General features: G+C 40.0%; 1 protein-coding gene across 1 annotated transcript in view; it reads left to right on the top strand.

The window, feature by feature from the left end:
• The first annotated feature begins 1,332 nt into the window (after positions 1 to 1,332).
• Positions 1,333 to 21,263, top strand: part of kcnq1.1 (potassium voltage-gated channel, KQT-like subfamily, member 1.1) — a 42,097-nt gene continuing 22,166 nt past the window's right edge. Inside the window, exons 1-5 of the mRNA XM_078256790.1 lie at positions 1,333 to 1,691; positions 9,054 to 9,144; positions 16,412 to 16,538; positions 17,063 to 17,141; positions 18,422 to 18,518. Of these exons, the coding sequence (XP_078112916.1) occupies positions 1,333 to 1,691; positions 9,054 to 9,144; positions 16,412 to 16,538; positions 17,063 to 17,141; positions 18,422 to 18,518 (753 nt within the window). The remainder of the gene's footprint in view (positions 1,692 to 9,053; positions 9,145 to 16,411; positions 16,539 to 17,062; positions 17,142 to 18,421; positions 18,519 to 21,263) is intronic.

The raw sequence follows: 21,263 nt of genomic DNA, 5'->3' as shown, positions 1-21,263 counted from the left end.
AATGGGACAAAAAGACATTTAGGGGGACATTTAGAATAGAGAAAAATGTGCGATTAATTGCGAGTTAACTATGACATTAATGCGATTAATTGCGATTAAATATTTTAATCGTTTGACAGCACTACTAATTAACTGAACTCATTATACTCATTTCAGTATAGAAGGGGGATATATGTGCAATGCATGTGCAACAACACAGTTTACTGCACCTGCTGAAGGTCTTGAATCAACCCGCGAATGAATCTTCCGTTAATTTACACCATAGTGGTCTTCTATGTATATTGCTGTGAGCGTATTATGAAACAATGTCAGTACATAAGTTAGTCCTCACACACAAAAAAAACCCTCAAATATACTATATACCTCACATGAAAGCCCAAATCTGTCATTTTGAACATATGAAGGCTATAGCCAACAAGAGCATTACCAGTGTGGAGCTTGGACTACAAATAAAAAAAAAATCAACATTTTGTGTTTCTAACTGGTCATAATGGAAGTTACAGACACATTATGTTGATTTATATTGTTATTAAAAGACATGTCAATCAATGTATGAATGGTAGCAGTTTCCAATCTTGTGTTTTGAATGTAAACCCTTCTGTTTACATGTGGGTTAAGTGTATGATTGATGCAATAGACTTTTACAGTAATGCAACACATTTCACTGGTAACCTTGAGGTATACAAGTGCTTTGTTTGTCGCTCATTTAGTATGTGCATCTAAACACATTCACACATACATAAATGCCTGTGAGGGTGACATCATTTCACGTCAATACACCACCAAATCTATTTGACTAGTAAGACTTGTATTAGTTATATAGGCCGGTACAGTAGAAAGTCAACCACATGACATTTGTTTTTTACCGGTTTGCAAAAAGTAGTTGCATTTTGTGTGAAAAGTAAGTATTGGGGGAAAACAAGGTTAATGGTGTGGTGTGTTTTTTCACGCAGATCTGAGGATGAGCTGCAGATTGCTTTCGAGCGGTTTTTCAACAGCTGGCGACTCATTGCGCACCGCCTGGCCCCCACAGCTCTCCAGGCTGATAAGTGCTCTGAAAGAGGTAGGCGATATTCATTCAGGGCTGAGACTCGGCATCACCTCAACAACCCAGAGAGCTGTAAAGTTAATTTAAAGAAACGCCGTCCTGGTGATCTAGGGCATCACTGACTCAGTTTATTTGACATATTTATGCGCCCTGGTGAAATCAGGCGCACAACAGAAGATAAGCGCACATGGGCGAACATTTGTCCGTTTGAGTCATGCAGTGACCAAAAACAAATCTACCGTGAAAAAGTTAACCAATCGACAGAAGAATAACGGGAAGCTGCGATGTCCAATTCCGCCCCCTATCAAGGGAAGACACGGAGGTCTTCTGGTGTGGCACGTGGGAAGAGACCACCTGATTTGGAGCTGTCGCAAACCACATTAAGCGCGCCTGAACCGGGGACACCTGCGGGAAACAACCCGTTTTCTGAAAGAGACAAAATGCCAGAGGACGGTAACACTACCACAAACGTACCAACTGTTCACCTCCACCCGTACTTATCTCACCCCCGGATGTCTGTGCGGATGTCGGTGTACAGCACCGGGGTCCGTCCAATCCTCACCCGCGCCTACGTCCAAGGACGCGTGTATAACTTTCTGGAAAGGCCGTCTGGCTGGAAATGCTTCGTGTATCACTTCTCAGTGTGAGTGGGGTTTTTTTAATATATTTTTTTTATTCTCCTAATCATCCAGATCCATGGGGTATTCAAGGGTGTAATTTCAACTCTAAGATCCTAATTAAACAGGGAGTTAATTGCGCATGTAGAGCCTTGGATGCCCTCACTACAAAGAACAGTTAAGCCTGTGAATTTTAGAAAGATGCTGCACAGATATCACAGCACAACTGGAGGTCCCTCTTGGAATATTAAAAAGATATTTAAGTCTAGCCATAGCAGAAAAAAACTGAGAGAAAATACGTTCTCATAGGAGTACTAAAGGGGTATTATACAGATCTTTCATTTGGGAGACTATTTTCCTCAGCACCATTGAACATTTCATTTTCCACAACAGTGTGAGTACAACAGCACAGAGGGCTTTCTGGTTCGCATTCAGTAAGTCAATAACAACAGAACCTTTCAACCTGACAGGATGTTTAAGTGTTTTTTTTTTTTTTGTACCCTCCTGACAGTATGACAGGCAAATGACAAAATGAAATATAAATAATACAACTAGTAATGAACATAAATCTTGAAGTAATCCAGTGTGGGATGGATTTCATCTGTAAAGCTCCAATATCATGAAGATGTCACTTTTTTTTTGTGACAGATAGCTTGACAATTTGTCTTTTTCTGACAAAATGTTACTCATGATAAACACTTCTCTATGCACCACTGATACATTTCACTGTTCTTGGTATCACCCACATCCGGGAAACTGACAGTCCCGTAGATCCAGACGGGAGTGTTCAGGCAGAGGTTTTGGAATGTGGAATATGATATTCCAGCTCACCCTCGTGGGTGCTGTCTACCCCCACTTGCTGGTACTGATAGCAGGAAGCTAAACATGGCAGTGTGTGTGTGCTGTGGAGGAGGTAGCGGCCACCCTGTGACCCTGCAGTGTCGGAGGGGACGCAGGGGAACGCAGCCTGTCGGAGCAGGTTAGAGTCTCGGTGACTCAAAGGGAGCATGAGCCAACACAGTGCAAGTCAAACACATTAGAACATCACCAAGGATAACTGCACAATGTACAAAAATAGGGACGCTAGTGGCTGCTGTTATCACAGAAAATGTTTGTTTAAGCATCAACATTTCAAATATTATAGTATTAGACTAGATGAGGCGCAAACCAGCAAAATGAGATGCCTTAACCTTCCTGTAATGGCTGATTCCAAGAAGGCTCAGACTGCACACATGACAGGAAACACTACAAAGGGCTTCTTAAAATACAAAATCAATATGTCTCTCATAAGCCCCAGTGTCAGTAGCAAACATCACATTCGTCAGGTGTGTATGACGGTGATAATTTTGACAAGTGATGAAGATGTCGAGGATTAAACAAGTGTATTTCGAGGCTTACAAGTCTTTCAGTCTGCGACACTCAGCCATGAAAGCTGTTTGTTTGCTGTAACTCAGCTCCATCCAGAGACCTGTTTTGCCCAGATTATAAATTTCTGGTTTAACATTAGACTATTAAACCAAAAAAAAGGATGTGATGGAACGGTTTCCTCCATTTGTAATTCTTTTTTTAAGCAAAGTGATCACAAAGTCTGTGAGAGCGATGCTGCACTTTGTAGTCTGATATTGCAACATTTTTGAAAACATGGGGATGGTACATGCTGGAATAATGACTTATATATGTCCAATGCTGATTCTATTACACAGGCACATAGTCAAAGTTGTACCAAGTTGTTCACAAGTCCACTGGAGCCAAATAAGGAAACGCATCCTTGAATTTGTATGTTGTGTGGGCTTCAATTGATGTAAATGAGAGACAGTATTTGCAGAACAGAAGTGTAATGTGATGGTACATTTTACTGACAAAGATGGCAGGAAGCTGTGCGCCAAAATCCAGGCTTCAAAAAACACACCTTTAGAAATCTTCAGTATAATTAAAAAACACGTCTCTGTCTTTGTTACATCTCATTAGGTAGGTTTGATTTGAGAGTATTTAGTAGTGTAGAGTAGACCAAACTCTCTCAGTTCTATAATACAAGCAGGGGTTAGTTGTAGGACCATGTTATTGGGACATCTAACCATCCAGCAGGTTTTTGGGGTCAGTTCAGTACCTTGTTTTTCAGTGGGAGAAAAGCAGTTAAGAACAAGCATGGCCTTATCACTGACCCAGAACTCGAACGTCAGAGTGACCTGAGTCCTTATCAGAGGGACCCCTGTGTGTGCGTGTGTTTGCATTTTGTCAGTTAATGTATGTGTGGTGATACAGTATGCTCACAGGGACTCAGGTCTCTTTTATTAACGAAAAAAGAAAGCAATAGTGCATGACCCTGGAAAGGAACATGGTATGTTTTAGTTTTTTAATTTATTCAGTACATCCCATGCTCCCGCTGGTTGTCTGTCTGCACTGCAGTGTGCTACAGTCTAACAGTGAATGCAGTATGTTGGTTTGGAGCAGCGTGGATCCATCCCACATGCTTATGTTATACATGAGTCGATCAGGAGAGTTAAGAGAAAACCCAAAAATCAGAAAGTGTTTTTCAGCCTCAGCGCCATTAAACTGAACTAGATGGAGCTGGAGGAAGTCAATTCTGACACAATGGTTTAATGTAGGCCTGCAGCTATCGATTATTTTAGTAATCGAGTATTCTACCGATTATTCCAGCGATTAATCGAGTAATCGGATAAGAAATACTTAGTAAACAGCAATAGTAAGTATTTATTATTGCTGTGTACAAAAAAAAAAGGAAGGTTTTTTTTGAAAAAGCAACATTTTTTATTGCCAAATTCCAGGTACATTTTTGGTGGCCTAAATGTTAATATTTTTCACCCCCTTCCCCTTCTTGCCTCTGGTTCTTTGCGCTGGATATGCAAAAGAGCTGTTCACTAACCAGACGGTAAAAAGCTTACAGCAGGGCTATTCAACTACACTGTTCTGGGGGACACATTTTCAGAAGCCTAATACACAGCGAACTAATAAACAGTTAGACTACAAACCGACAGATTTCGTTTTAGCTTGTTGGTAAAACATCGCTATTAGCAGAGTAGCATGCTGTAGGCTAGTTGTGTAAAACAGCGCGGTGGACGAGAGCAGCAGACGTTAGTTAGCTACCTTGTGTGGGGTTCGCTCCGTGGAATGGATGAGTACACTGGATGTTTTCTACAGAGATGATGTAGTAGCATGTTTGCAGCTTAAAATGATCCCAAACGTTCTGTCGTTTTCTCTCGCCTGTCTCTTCTCTTAGACCCTCGCTATTTTCCGTCTTCGTTCATTTGTAATCTGGGCCGCCAGTCTCGTGCACAGACAGTATATAAACGGTCTTGTGTCCACAGAAGCGTCAACCTGTTGTGCGCGCTAGTAATTATCCTCCGTGCGGAAACACAGTGAGCCGTACAACCGTAAATTACATTGATTTAACGAAGCTTCGAGGCAAAGAATAGTTTAATGATTTAACTACAAGTCCATGTGTTATTTTTCTTTTCAAGTTCAGCAATATTTTTGACTTTAGCTGTTTGTATTTCTTCTTATATTTTAGTAACTGGGGAAAAAAGGAGCTCAGATTTATTAATGGAGCACAGAGACCAAGTCACTTGTTGGTGACCGCCTTATACCTCTAAACTATTAACCCCATACTAGCTAAAGTCTTGGCTGAGGCCCTGACAAAGGCTCCAGTTGGCTGTCCAAATTACAGACAAGGCCTTACAACCTCCCTTTAATACATTTTATCACAGTGCATTCATCTGCTTTTAGTTTAATTTATGTTTTATGTCTTATCTGTCTAAAAGCACAGTGATACTAATAAAGTATGATTGCTGTTCCAAACAGGATATTTGATGGTAACACCAAGTGACATGGTCAGCAGTGTCCCTGCATGTAACTCTTCTCCTGGCGCTTGCTTTGTCTCTACACTCACTGCACAACAGACTGCAAGTGAATCTGTTATCAATAATAGATAGGGGCGATGCTTTGAGCTTTTGTTTAGAGTTCAATCGTTCCTATGTAGCTGAGCCAATGTATTATTTTGTCTGTTGCTACACCTAGCCCTCTGGAGGTAAAGGAAGTGAAGTATGATGGTGCAGTTAGAGTCAGACCGCTTCAGGTGGATTCAAAGTGAAGCAAAAGTGTATGCTGAGCATACTAAGTGTGTATGTTTACTGGCATTTCAAATGCTCTGAAAGAATTTGAGCAGAGCTTCACTGACAAATTACCATCATTAGCATACGGGAGTGTTTGGCTTGGAAAGTTTGATGTTCATTTGTATGTCTTTTGATCCTCTTTTCAACTCTGTCACATTTGTACATATGTACATACCATTTATAGTGCACAAGTAGCAGCCTTTAGATGCCATTTTGCGGAAGACACAGGCACCAAACTACAGTCATTTTGCTGTGTTGTTTTGTCTACTTCAGCTGCTATTTCAGACAGAACCTGCTGCTTTGTTAGCTGTGTTACACACCAGGCCATCTTCGGTCTTTTATCTGTGTTGACGTGTGGTGTGCACGTTCAAGACCGCGTGTGTGCATGTGTATGTGTTAGTTTAGAGGGGGGTATTTGGATTCCTGGCCAGTCTTCAATAAACAGGCTGTAGCATGTGGCGATGAGAGCCTCAATGGTGCAAACACTGGCTGGAAACTATAACTTCCTCTACACATAGTTTCCATCAAATGTGCTCATATAGGAACAAGACCGTGATTCTTTAGGGCTGTTTTCTGAACAATGGTTTAAAACAATATCAACTAGATGACAGTAGAACAAATACATCCACCAACACTGTGCAGTATTGTTACGATGTGCCAGTTCCATATTGGGTTTCTTACGTGCCCTAGGACCACTTACACAGTAACACTTGCCATTGTAACTGCAATGCAAAGATTTCAGGCATTCTAGCCAGTTTTCAAGCCACACATCACATTCAATGACATGTCGGTATTATCTTTTTTTGAGATCTTGGAGATTTTGCAGTTTTATGTGTTCTCATACTGTATGTCCATTAGGGGTGCATGATTCAGAAAATGTCACGATTCCGTTCGATATCGATTTTCGATTCAAAAATGATTCTCGATTCAAAAAACGATTCACAGTATGTAAATGTAGTTACTTTTCCCATGTGATTGCAGTACACATACAATTTAAAAGAAAAGAAACACGACAAATGAAATGTAGTTTGATATTACTTTTTTATGTCCTCATACAAAAATAAAAACTTTTGTAACTAAAAACTGCAAAGTGCCAAGGGTTAAGGTTAGGGTTAGGTGCCTTGAAGTCGACGGTTGCAGCGCTGCCTTGAAGTCGACGTTGGGGGCTTAGAACACCGTTGAGCGAGGATGGAGCAGGTTGAGTAATTCTTTCTGTGAGGTTTGCCGTTGTTTGCGCCGACTAAACTACTTCTGCTGCACTTGTTCTTTTAATTATATGAGTGCCCAGGCGTCGGTGTGAATTTGACGCAGCGCCATCTATGGGAATGGTGAGTTAAACTCAGGACAATAGTATACACTCCATTACGAAACGAAAATAAATAAATAAATATGAATCGATTTTTGGAATTCTGTGAATCGATTTTGAATCGGTAGAGCTTGAATCGCGATACGAATGTGAATCGATTTTTTTGCACACCCCTAATGTCCATCAACCCTTCCCAGGTAAATATATATATGTATATATATATATATATATATATATATATATACATATATATATATATATATATATATATATATATATATATCATCATACAATATAGTAATCACATTTTATTCAATCAGCCAGCTTGATTTTTGTTTAGTCAGCTTTAGAAGTTGCTCTTCTGTAACTGTACCAAGTTTTGAAATAAATACTGGCTGTGCAGTTACATGTAAGCCAACTTTCCAGTGCCTCCATGTTTTTTGATTGGATGTTTGTTCTGTCAGCTGATTGGCAAATTAATTCAGATGGTCTCATGTAAATCCATTCAGTAGTTTCACCGCCACATCTCTTGCCAACGGAAATGAAAAGTTAATCAGTTTGTCCTTGCAACGATGCCAACTGTTTTACAAAGTCAAATGCACATTCATTATTCATTTCCTAAGATAAACTGCTAACAGACAAACATAATAAAAGGGGCTGAAACATAACCCCCAACTTCAAATCTGATAGCGGAGGCAATACTGCAGTAATGAAAATAAAAACAGGAACTGAGGCTGGCTCTGCGGTGCTGAATCACGTGTGAACGAGGTTAGGAGTTTAAGAATGGCCCATCATCACAGATTGCAGTCAGCCCTGCACTCCCATCTTCCTCCTCTACCATCAAATTAATCGCGATTACGATTTCCTTTCCTAATGATCACAAAATCAGAGAAATCAAGAAAATTGATTATTATGCGCATTACGTTTTGCAAGTCAACTCTTATTTTGTCTTGTGTTCTGAATGAAGAAAAAAAAATGTTAAAACGGGAAAAGTGTAGAGGGAAATTTCACAGTTCAAGGTGTTTTCGCTATTGATTTGTTTTCACTGTTTTTTTTTTCAGTTCAATAAATGCAACCTCTTTCCAAAAGACAATGAGTCTGTAAATAATCTGGATTTTAATATTGACCAAAATAATTGTGATTATCGAGCAGCCCTAGTTACAAGGTACTATAGGAAGGCCTTTGTTTCATAAGCTGCTCTTTTTCCAAATAACCCCAAAAAAATCCTGAAATGTTTCTTTTACTGTAAAGAGTTTAAAAGTCAAAAACTGAAGGCTACATGAGAGAGGTTCAGCAGCTTAAAGCCTGATCTTAAAGAAATAAAATATCTTTCTATTAAGTAGGTTGAGGAGGTACAGACGTCTTATTGTTGCTGCAGTTGAAACATTTGTGACCTTGGGGGGGGGGTGAGTAAGGAGAATGTTAAGGAGCAATTTAGTGTTTGTTGATACTGTGTGTGTGTGTGTGCGTGTGTGCGCACGCGAATCTGTGTGCTCATTATTTGACAAGTTTATCATGCGCTTTGCATTCATGTGGCAGAGTTCAAAAGGTTCACAGTATTTCCTCCAGAGAGCTGTCCTTGAATGTTTGCTCAAATTCAGTCAGGTACGTTTTATGACAAAAATATAAAGTAATGTTATGCTGTCTTGAAACTCACTTTTTGAAAGTTGTTCGGAAGCTCAGACCTGAACCAGACACCAAAGTTGAATGAAGTTTTGCTGTTTAAATCAAACTGTAAAATGTTCACGTCAATATGAGCTGGGAAGTGGATCGAGGAGATTTGTGTTTGCCTGACTGGACTGATGACAACTCAAGCTTTGGTTCGAGGAAAGATTGGACTACAATTGGATTATAAAAGAATGTATACAATGGAAATAAGAATGGCCACCGACATGAAATTTAGAATTATGACTTAATCAAGATTAAAGTGTTATCTGCTTTATATCCAACAGGTTTCTCATAGTTCTGGCCTGTCTGATCCTCAGTGTTCTGTCTACCATCGACCAGTACCAGGCCTTGGCTCACACAACACTCTTCTGGGTGGTGAGTGTTGATTAAATTGAAAAGTAACACCTGGGATTAACCATAAAAAACATTGTTTTGTCTCTAATTTGTCTTAATGTCAGAGCAGGTCTCTACTTCTAACAGAGGTTTTACATTAAAAGCTGAAGATGATTGATCCAATTGGACCATCCTTCCTCAGGGTCAGATGGGTGAAGATGATGCTGTAGGGACTGTGGGCTCAAAACTAGAGACTTTAAAGTCCCGGTCAGACCACCAGAAAGTTGCTTGGTGAAATGAATAGATGGTGCTGTAAATCTTTCTGATGTAGTTATTATATATGGGGCTAGCTAGCTCAGTCTCAAACGGAACAATAAGATAACTTAGCTCATTCAAGAGATGCATTTGTATGCTGCTCACCCACAACTGCAGTCTGCAGATCCATGCCGCAGTTTATACTCCAGCAGACCAGGGTTACATAAAGTTGGATGGAGTGAAACATCTAATAGGATAACCTTCCCATTGTTGGACTCTCCAGGTGAAGGTCAGCACTACCAGGGTAGTTTTCAATAGTACCGTGGTTTTGGATTCTCAAGTCATGAAGCAATCAAAGTCTGAAATCTGAAAGTGATCGCAGCAACAGCTATTAGTTTGAAAAAAAAAAAACTTCCTGCATGTTATACTGTAACTAGCCAAATTGGCTCATATATCTACTAAATGAAAGTAACGATAACCAGGGGTTAAATAGGGCCAAGGCTGCCCTAGACTCAGCCCGGCTCATAGGCCTATGCTCTTTTATGTCATCAGGGTTGTTAACTTAGCTCTTCTTTAACAATGTATACATTTTTACACGTTTCTCTGTCTTAATAATTCAGACAATGACTTTGTCTATTTGTATGTTTTTTTTCTTCATAGCTGTAGGGAACATAGTCCTAAATGAGGTGATGTAAGAACTTGCGAACATCAGAACTTTCACGGGGTTTCCTTTTTTTTTGTCATTGGGTTTCCTGAAAATATATCTATATAGCAGATCAGCGACCTCAGTCTAGGTGGCGGTAATACACCTTAATGGTGGCTGCCACCCGCCATAAAACAAAAAAAGAGAGCAAGCTCAGTCAGACCGCACAGACGGCAGAGAGTTATAGGTCAGAAACTGACTTTGTTTAATAACAGAATGTAAATTGCTCTGATATTCTGCTTAAACAACTGCTTTTACAAAATGATACTTCAACTTTAATGTGAGATAGTTTGCGGCAGGTTGCCTCTGAGCTTTAGTATATCAACCCTGAAAACACAGAGCTCCCACACATAACAATCCCAATAATTACAGGTTTGTCCTTCACTTCCATGCAATTGCACACACAGTATCTGTTTCTACAGTCGATGGCAGTGATGTTCCATAAGGTAGCAGTGCACCAGTACAAGAGAAAAAGAAGACAGCCAGTCGATGTAAATAAGGCAGGTTTTCCAAAAATAAATAAATAATCAAACAATCAGCTTAATTGGTATTTTATGAGGTACTATGCATCCCATATATTCTTTTAGGCCTTAAGGATGCACCGAATGTGTGTTTGGGCAAGAACCATTGAATGCATATAAACACTGTATATTTGCAAGAAAACTCCACAGTGTATCCTTAATGATCCTGATCAGTGGTCCATGAACCACATGTGTCTGGCAGATACTAGGAGAATGATTGAGATGTGAAAGAATCTGAATCTCTATCTACTCTAAATGTTGTCTTATAAAAGCAATGTTTACATTGCAGATACAGCCTGTAGCATTTTCTCCCTCTGTGGTCTCCTGATCTGATCTTTTCTTTGACTTTCACCATCTGCTCAGCACTTCTGTTTGTCTGTTTTTGTGGCTGGCATCTGTCAACAGGCACAATTCTGATCTTCTGGTTGGTTTTGTTTCCGTTCCATGTCAAACAACCCATTTAAATAAATCCCAAATGATGTCAAATTAATTTCTATCACAGTATTTTGACTGTGTATTGAGTGTATATTTCCAAAGGTATTGCTGTGACAATCAACACGATGATTGTGGAAGATGTTGCTAAAACAAGAAATATCAAACCTTAGTTTCTGTTCTTTGAAAAGCTATTTCATGGATTGATTGACCTAACCGTTGCCTCACGAAAAACAACTGGCTGTTCTTTCTGCAAACAATTTCAGGACGTCCCGCTGGCCTAGGGTGGGTGGGTGGTTCCCCCTCTAAAGTCAATAGTAAATGGAATAAACTTAACCCTGAGACACCAGCTGCTGAGCACAAGAACTGTTTGGGTGATGGGTGAGTCACTCAAGCTGAGACAAAAGAAAACCCCAAGAAAGGATAAAAAGGACTTGAGGATTTTCTTCGAGGAAGCGTGGAGCGTGCCACATGTGGCAAGTTCACCTTGGCCTGAGGATAATGGGATGAAATGGTCATGGTGTTTCAAATCCTACAGGTTCATTGTCGGATTCATAGAGATTCAGGCTCGCGTGTATGAGTCAGAAGTGTGATTCTGAAGAAAAGTGTGACATTTGTTAATAAATACCACACTGTCATGAAATATGGCAAAATGTTTTCCTGCCTTCAGTTCACCCTGGATATATTTAATCTGCCTATTCTTCTCTTCAGCACAGATAATGAATAATTAATATTTGCCATGCTACTAAACCCCACCAAAATCTCAAACATTCATCTTTTCCATCCTCCATCCCAGAGGGGCTGTTTTTGTACTTTGTGCTTTGTAGTTTAGAGATTTGCTGTGACCCTGCCACTCTTTCATTCTCTCCTCCCCCACCACAGGAGCATCTTCTTTGTCTTGTTGCACACTCAAGGTTAACAGAGACCACTCCGTTCTTTACTGGGAGTGTACGGTGTTTGTAGGAGTGTGTTTGGCCAGATGCTTGGCAGTTTGCCCAAAGGATCCACATTCCCAGAAGGGCCTTGTTTGTTTTTTAGGATCCAAATAAAGTTATTGCTAGATTTTTTTTTTTCATTCTGGAATCAAATCCTGGCAACACAATATGTTTTAATAGCGACTTTCCTTAAAAAAGACCATCAAGTTACTTAGAAATGTAAATGACTATTATTAACAAGGGTTGGGGGGACAGAGGGATAACAAAGGTCGAGATTGAAGAGTGGGATGAAATAAGGGTCGAGCATGCGGGGGGTGAACCGAGGGTCGAATGAGGATTAATGATGGGTTTAGGTAGAAAGATGTTGCGGAGAGGAACTCAGGGAGTGCGAGTCAGTGTGGAGGCAGTGACTAGATGAGGTATCCTAGTTTTATCGTCCGCCTTGTGGTTCCTGTAATGATATTGAGGAGATGAGGAAGCAGAGAAGGGGGGATTTGAGGGATGTGAGAGCTGAGAGATACAGTATATGTATGTAACTAATTTAATATCTGTGAATCAAAGTCCAAAATATAATTGTCATTTGATAAAAACAAAACAGCTACAGATTTCTTTAAAGCTACATTGCGTAAGAATTTCTCCCATCTAGCGGTGAAATTGTATATGACAACCAACTGAATATTACTTTCTAGCCCCTCCCATTCCGAGCGCGTTCTAACTCCCACGGTGGCCGTATTATTCCAAGAAGTACGACTTCATCCGTGAGTGTTCCTTCCAGTGTAATAATAGTTTTACATTTGGTACCATTTCATTGCTAACATCAGCTATCAGGCTCCCAGACATATGCAAGCTAATGTTAGTAAAGTATCAGTGCTATCGTTATTCTGTATATTGTACGAGATTAATAGTGTATGGCAATGTTTACAGCGTAGGAGAGAAGCAACGGAGGTTTGTGTTTTTAATATATTTCTCTTAACAGTATGAACAATGTCAATGAAACCGAAATTAGCTCTTAGTATCTCCATCGTTTACACGCAGCTGTACTAGCTGTAGCTAGTCTGTGTTACAACTGCACATGACGTGAGTTGACTGCCAGGGAAATCACGACACATATGATTACGTTTATATTACAAGGTAGAAAACCTTTTTCATCATTGACGCGAGGAAAAGTATCCTAGACGTCGTTCTAGCGTTATGCACAACCATGCTGTAGTTAGCCAAGCTACTATAAAACTTTGAATTTACACAAATAGGCAGAATTACCTGTCGAGAAGAAAGCAACTTCGGTGTCCCTTTTTAAAATCCTTGCTCCTTATGAGCTCTTTCCATCTTGGAAAAGCCACTCCAATATTAACTTTGGTCTTGTTGCTTTGCTCGCGTTGTCATTTTGATTCTCTTTTTAACTTCCTTGGCGACTCTGATACATGTCTTCGAGAATAGCCGCAATAGGCTTTCAAATCTGCCAGCAATCGCAAGTAATCTTCTACTGAGTGTAAAAGCGTGAAAGGCGGAGGTATGTCCCTCTTTAGCTAATGTATTTTAAAGATGGAGGCCTAACATGGCTGCCACCATTCGAGCGACTCGCTCGTATGTGTTCTGAATGACTCTAAATGCAGATTCTATGCTTACGAGAATACTTTGATTAGTTGGTGGAAGTAATTACACATGAATGAGCACATATTTGTGAAAGAACAAAGGGGGTTTTGCTAAGAATCAACTAAAAACATTACACAATGGAGCTTTAAATATTTTTTCCTGCAGTAATTATGACGTACCATGTGATACAGAGCTGACACTCATATGCTCAGATCTATTTAGATCTATTCAGGTATTAATTCAATTTTATTTATCGTGTCAAATCATAACATCAGAATGAAGTGCCCAACTCGACTAAAAACAACAAAGACTCTCCTCTGTGCCTGTTTCCGCTCCCTTCCTGTTTGTTAATGTATTGCTTTTTTTGGATAGACCATTTGTTTTGCAACCTTGAAGTAGAAATCCTCTATGAATAAATTAAAGAATACAACATTTTACATATTCACTTCCAAAAATCACAATTTATTAATCCAATTTCTGTTTTACAAGACGATGTATATTCACTGACGCTTTAATATTTGGCTCTGATGAAGACAAACACCTCCAATAATTCCAAGCTGAAAACGTCTCCTGCTGTACAACATGGAACACATCTTCTGGCTGAATCCCCCAGTTTGTTCCTCCCATTATTCACTGCAAAATGATCATGTCACCATTACAAATCTATGAAAGGGCATTGAGTCAGTTTCAGACAGCTTCATTTCCAAATGCTTGTCAATGATTAAGAGACATGCGTAGGTAATTGCATTTTCATTTAGGCCAGTTCATTAATTTAATTAATAATTATAATGAATTAATTAATTAAAGATGAATAAATCTTTGAGGCGCACAGGAGGAAACTTGCATGGAATTGAAATGGAGCAGCTTTAATTGAGAAGATTTAATTGTATGAGCTTTATGTTTAGCATTGGACACATGCTGTTGTGGCTTGTTTCAGTTATTGTCCATTCATCTTCCATCTTCGTCCGCTTATTCGGGGTCGGATGCTAATTATATAAGTAAGAGATGAAATGGAGGAAGTAATCCAAATGTGGTGTCACTACCCGATGTGAGTCGAGGGCAGATGTGAGGCACGCATGCGTCACTTTGCGATGAGTGCAGATGTGAGTTGTGCGTGCGTCACTTCGCGACAAGTAGCCTACAAGATGCTAACAGCGTTTTGAGCTAACGTTAGCAATCAAACAATCATAGATAGCTAAAATGTTTTTGAAATGACTGCTAGCTACAAGTTAGCAATCAAACACAATGAAGGCTGTCACTTGAATGGCGTTTTGAGCTAACGTTAGCAATCAAACAATCATAGATAGCTAAAACATTTTTGAAATGATTTCCTTCTTCTTTTATTATTTTATGGATTTCACAAATTTCAGTATGACACGTTATGCCGTAAACCGTTTAAATTTGAGAATGCGCTACTCACATCTGCACTCGACCAGAGCCGGTCTGACTCGACTAACAACGGGTATGACATGTTATGCCATAAACCGTTTAAATCTGAGCATGCACGACTCACATCTGCACTCGACTCACATCGGGGAGTGACAGTGGTATGGTAAATATGAGTACTGCCAGCAGGCTGTTAGCTTAGCTTAGCTTAGCACAAAGATAGGAAACGAGGAAATTGCTAGCATGGCTCTGTCTAAAGGTAGTGTATATCCACGACGTTCCACTTCCAGGATTGCTAGAGTGCCGTCAGAAATTCCGCCGTATGTCACGGTTTTCGGACAATTGGATGTCCATTTCCTTTCACTTTCTTTGTGTTAGCATTCTAAACTCCGGTGGACTTATGAGGACTATGGTTAACTGCTCCTCAGATCTCTGCAGGGTAAATCCAGACAGCTAGCTAGACTATCTGTCCAATCTGAGTTTTCTGTTGCACGACTAAAACAACTTTGAACATACACATGTTCCACCAAAACAAGTTCCCTCCCGAGGCTATATTTTTTCTCATCCCGGAATGCTATCTGGACTAGCCACACCTTCCTCCGTAGCGCTGTGGACGGTCTGGCAAGGTGACAAAATCATCTTACCAGTACCTCTAAACTAACAATTAACAATCTGTACAAAAACGGAAGTGTAGAAATGACATGGTGTTATGGGCAGGGTCGTATGTGTGTTTATTTCATGGAGTCTTTTATGTCACTGTGAGGTTGCCAGGCAATCAGCAGAGACTCCAGGTTACTGCGCCCGGCCAAGAAATAGTCCACCAAAAACACATTGTTAAACCACAACATGTCGTTTTTACATTACAGTGTTTGTATGGGTTAAACAAGTAAGATATGACTAAATTAGTGAGCAAATTGTGCTACATTTGGAGAGAGCCAGACTTACGTTTCCCCTGTTTCCAGTGTTTGTGTAAAGCTAAGCTGACTGGCTACTAGAGGTAGCGTCATACTTACTGTACACATATGAGAGTGGTAATTATCTAGTCATCAAACTCTTAGTGGGAAAGCAAATGAGTACATTTCCTAAAATTTAGAACTATTCTTTTTAAGTAAACACTGAAATGCACAAATAAAGATAACTGTTATTCATGTTTGTCAAGGTTACAATATCATCTTTTTCATCTATTAGGTCCAAGTACATGTAGCCACTCGAATAAAGACGAATCAATGGTGTGGTAGAAATAAAACAGTGACAAATGGTGCAGCTGCTGATTGAAATCAATAATCCTTAATTCATTTAATTGGCACAGGTTCGTGTGCGAAGCCGCACTTTACATAAACAGAGGAAGTTGAGTGAACACTAATTCAGCAATATCTGTTTTGAAGTACACTTTTCTGAAGTGGTTAGGTGGTCAGGCTCTGATGTAATTGTGTTTTTTTCACCTGTCCTCTCTAATTTGTCTATTTCCCTCATTGCTCTGACAGGAGATCGTCCTTGTGGTGTTTTTCGGTGTGGAATATTTTGTCCGCCTCTGGTCAGCCGGCTGTCGCAGTAAATATGTTGGCATCTGTGGCCGACTACGCTTTGCCAGGAAGCCAATATCTATTATAGGTGGGACACACACACACACACACACACACACACACACAGACACACACACACACACACGTCTATACACATGCACCCAAACAGACATATCGCTCCTCACCCACACACAGTATTTAAACAATATCTGTAATATATCCTGGGCCTCATCCCAAAATGAGATGTCTCAGACAAATTTAGCATGAAATTAAAGCTGTCACTGCAATGTTTTTGTAACCTTCAGTTTTTTATTCTTAAAATTGGAACCTCCAATTTTTTTTTTAAATATACAGAAAATATGCATATGAGAATATTTTTTATTTGTAACCCTTCTCACCTCAACTGATTTATAGGGAATCATTTTGTAAAAAAAAAAAACAATGATAATTTCCTATAGCACACTTTCCATCCACTTTATTTTTTGACTTTTCCAAACCTCATATGGAGGAAAACACTTGCTCTTGTTATGCTGAACCTCCGTATATTGACCATCTGCATGCTTATGCCATATTTAATTATGCTTAAAGCCCCCTCATTCTCTATCAATACAGATCTGATTGTAGTTGTTGCCTCAATAATTGTGCTGTCAGTGGGCTCCAAAGGCCAGGTCTTTGCCACCTCTGCTGTAAGGTAAGGGGCAGTGTGTGTGCAGGAGGAAACTATATGGTCAAAGGTATGTGGACACTTTGCGTACTTCTGGTCTTGGGGCTGTTTTCCGTGGTTGGGGTTAGGCCCCCTCCTGTAGTTCCAATGAAGGGGCATCTTAATTAGGGCTGCACGACATGAGGAAAATATACAATATATTTGATAACGTTGTTGAATATCGCGATAACGATATTACGTGCAATAATATAACAGATGTAAGTGTGCTGAGTTCTGCTGCTTTCAGTATTCCGCTAAAATACAACAAATTGCTTGTTGAATTTTAAACAAGTGAAAGGAAATCATTTCCGACATTCTTTTGTTGAACAAATTGAACGTCAAATTTAATATAAAAGGCACCACTAAAAAAAAGAATGACAGTTACATTTTAAAGGAGCCGTAGGTAGGATTGTGAAGATTTAGCCAAAGAATTTGAACATCGACAACTTCTCAGTCCCTCCCCCCTTTCTGCTAAAGCCCAAACTGTCTCCTAAGCCCCTCCCCCCACAAGGGAGAATGAATGCGTGTGCATGAGCAGTGATTGACACGCAGTTAGACCCCCCCCCGCCCGGCCCTGATTGGTGCATCTGAACAGGGAGCTGTGGATTTTTGCAAATCACACTACAGGCTGTAGGTGGAGCCAGAGGAGGCAGATTTTTTTTTAAATAACCTGCTTCATGTAGTTCTACTGGAACATAGGGTCAGTTTCAGCAAATATGACAGAAAGTTAGTTTTATAAGGCTTACCTACTGCATCTTTAATGTGCAAATATTTTCTTTCAACTAACACTAAAAATCTCTGAGTATCTTTCACGATGTGTTTATTGCTCCAGTTGATATTGCGATGACGATTAAAAAAAAAACAACGATATTGTGCAGCCCTAATCTTAATGCTAGAGCATAATGTTATTGCTGTAAGTGTTATTTCTAACTTTGTGGCAACAGTTTGGGGAAGACCTTTTCCTATTTCATCATGACAAAGTCCCACTGTGCAAAGCCAGGTCCCATAAAGAAATGTTTTTTCCCAGTTTGGTTTGGAAGGGCATGATAGAACTGCACAGGGCCCTGACCTCAACCCCATCCAACACTTTTGGGATGAATTGACCAATGTCCATGGTTTTGGAATGAGATGTTAAGCAATCACATAGGTAGATTATTTGGGTGTCCATGGAATGTTGACCTCATTGTGTGTCTATAAACATGCCTACCTGCATTTGATCTGTATACAATGTCAGCATATAAACACTTTTATATAAACACATTTTTCAGAGGGATTCGCTTCCTGCAGATCCTGCGAATGCTCCACGTGGACCGGCAGGGAGGAACCTGGCGTCTCCTCGGCTCCGTCGTCTTCATCCATCGGCAGGTACACGATTATAGCTTTGAAATCACAACACATAAAGGCTTCTGATTGTTATTATTGAGCTGGAGGCTTTCTGTCAGGGGATTTGTAGCCTCTCCTCTTCATGTATTATTTTTTGACAACTACACTGTGCAGAATCTCCACGTGGGAGTGCACAATACAGCAAAATTAATATTCAGCAGAGCCAGAGGAAAAGAGCCACTGTGTGCAGTAGGTTATGGGCATAAGCTCTTCTGCTAGAGATGACTGTAGCCCCTCCAGAGTATCATTCAGCTGAGAGACAGAGGTGGCTGGGATTATCCCCAGTGGCCACTGTAGTTGTCTTCCATGTCTGTATAAAAACAGAGAGTGATGAAGGTGAGCAGAGTGTCATCCTGTTCCTTGTGTTGGGCTTGGCTTATGACAATATTGATCCTGGCTGAGGCTGCTCATCAACAGCCATTGACCTCAGCTGAAAGAAAGAGAGTGTGCAGAGAGATATTTAGGCCCTTTCCTATACCGATTCCTACAAGAAAGCACTTTGCATAAAATAATACTTCAGTCTATAGAGGGCACTTCAGATTGAGCATATAAACTGACAGGTCACATACAGGGCCACGAACGGATCAGCCCCAGCATACATCCAGGACATGGTCAAACCTTATACCCCAACCCGCCCACTCCGCTCTGCATCAGCCAACCTGCTTGCTGCCCCCTCACAGCGATGGGACAACTAATCACTCAACGAAATCCAGAATGTTTGCTGTCCTGGCTCCTAAATGGTGGAATGAGCACCGTATTGACATCGGGATGGCCAAAAGCCTACTTATCTTCCGCCGAAGGCTAAAAACACATCTCTTCCGACTACAAAAAGTTAAATAAAACAATGTATATATATTTCTTGAAGCTGCACTTTCATATGGGTCTTTGTAGTTTTGCTTATCATAAGCTAATGTACTTGCACTTACTACTTGTTGTCTGGAGTTTGCACCTTTAGGGTTGAAAGCACTTCATTGGAAGTCGCTTTGGATAAAAGTGTCAGCTACATGACATGTAATGTAATGTAAAGGTCAACTTTGCGATTTTTTTTGTTGCTCCAAAACCAGGAAACATCTGTCACCGTGGATACTTTCAGATTACGATAGCTTGTTAAGCTTTTATGTTTTATGTTTCCCTGCAAATGCATAAACTACTGAGAGCAATCACCCTTTGAAATAAAATAGATGTTGCATTCTTTATTTACTTAATTTTTAACAGTGTAACTGTATGTATTTCATTTTCTCAAACAAAGACCAGTAAGCAGGAGAAGATATATAGGAATAAGAGTATCAATGATTTTTAGAAGAAGTAATAAGTTACAATCTCACAAGACCAGTCCCCCCCACTCTCCCACCAGACAAGGGGCACAATTATATATAGACAGTATATAGATTTGATTTTTTTTTAACAGATTGAAAGGTGCAGTGTAGTTTTGTAACTTAGATAGAGATATTGTCTTGGTTACTTTTATTTCACAGCAATGAAACTGACCATTCTGTGATATTGAACCCACCATAAAAAGACAGTGGGGCCAAAGTGTAACAACGTTTTAGGCTAGAGTTTCCTTATCTTTTTGGCTTGTGATTAAATATATCAAACAAAGCAATGTCTGCTTGTGGCCCACTTGACAGGTTAAGGCCTTGATTGTGTGCATTAGTTGTGTTTCCTTCTCAGATTGCTTAATTTTTCAGAAGCCTTAAGAGGTTGACATCCAATATTTCAGATGAAACTGAGACAAAAGTAAAAAAAAAAAAAAACACACACACATGAACATAATTCAACATATTTTATAATATATTTTACATTGATATGCCATGAATTATCTAGTGAACCCCACAGATTGATTGAACCCCAGGTAGAGAAGATTAGGCTACGTATGCATACATGACCAAATAATATTTTAGCAGCAAGATGGAATTTCATATGATTCATATGATGCTGAATACCTGTATTCCCCATGCATTCAGGGTAGTGGAGGATATCAACACTGGTGTAGACTATTTAAAGGGTTTTAAGTTGCCAGTGCTTTGGGATTGACCTTAATATGGCAAACATTTCACACAAACGTACAAATGGATGCAAAACGGAGATAGAAAGTGTGCAGAGGCCAGAATGAGATTGACCTGTGGATAGGCCAGGTTATAATTAGTCCTGATTGGGCTCTAAAGGCATCATAAGCTGAGGTGTGTTTAGTAAAGGGAGCTTCTTTGAAAGAGCTTGGTGCTTTCATGTTCTTCATTTGTCTTTGTTTCTTTTTGAACTTTTCCACACATCCCCTAAACGCCCTGCGCAGGGAACTATAGTGTGCTTTCAACCAACAGGCAATACAATAGAGCTCAAATTGCCATAAACCAGCTGGACGCTACTGTGCAGTACCTCCAGTATTTGTTCCTTGGTGATTTTCTGCGGTTGAGTCAACACAAGACCTTAATATTTTGTTCAGCCATTCTCTTACCTAAACACATGAAACTGCCGCCCTTCTGTGTCAACAGCTGGAGTTTTTAAAGCCAATGGAGTTTCAGTCACTTCAATCCAGTCTTCGTGTTATTACAACATTTACGTACGCACTGAATAGTTTTCTGTGGCTTGTAAACACAATTTGCACTGTTGCTCTTAGTTTGCTCCCTGGCAGATTGGAAGCATTTGTTTCCTGTATGTGTTCGCCAGGTCACAGCAGCAGCAACCTTTCTACTAAACCTCTGGTAGTGACTCAAGGATGATGTACCTGAA

The sequence above is a fragment of the Sander vitreus genome, chromosome 1 (genome assembly GCF_031162955.1).
Source record: "Sander vitreus isolate 19-12246 chromosome 1, sanVit1, whole genome shotgun sequence".
In the NCBI taxonomy this organism is placed as follows: Eukaryota; Metazoa; Chordata; class Actinopteri; order Perciformes; family Percidae; genus Sander; species Sander vitreus.
Note: the sequence above shows the minus strand (reverse complement) of the source record. Positions and strands in the feature narration are given on the sequence as shown.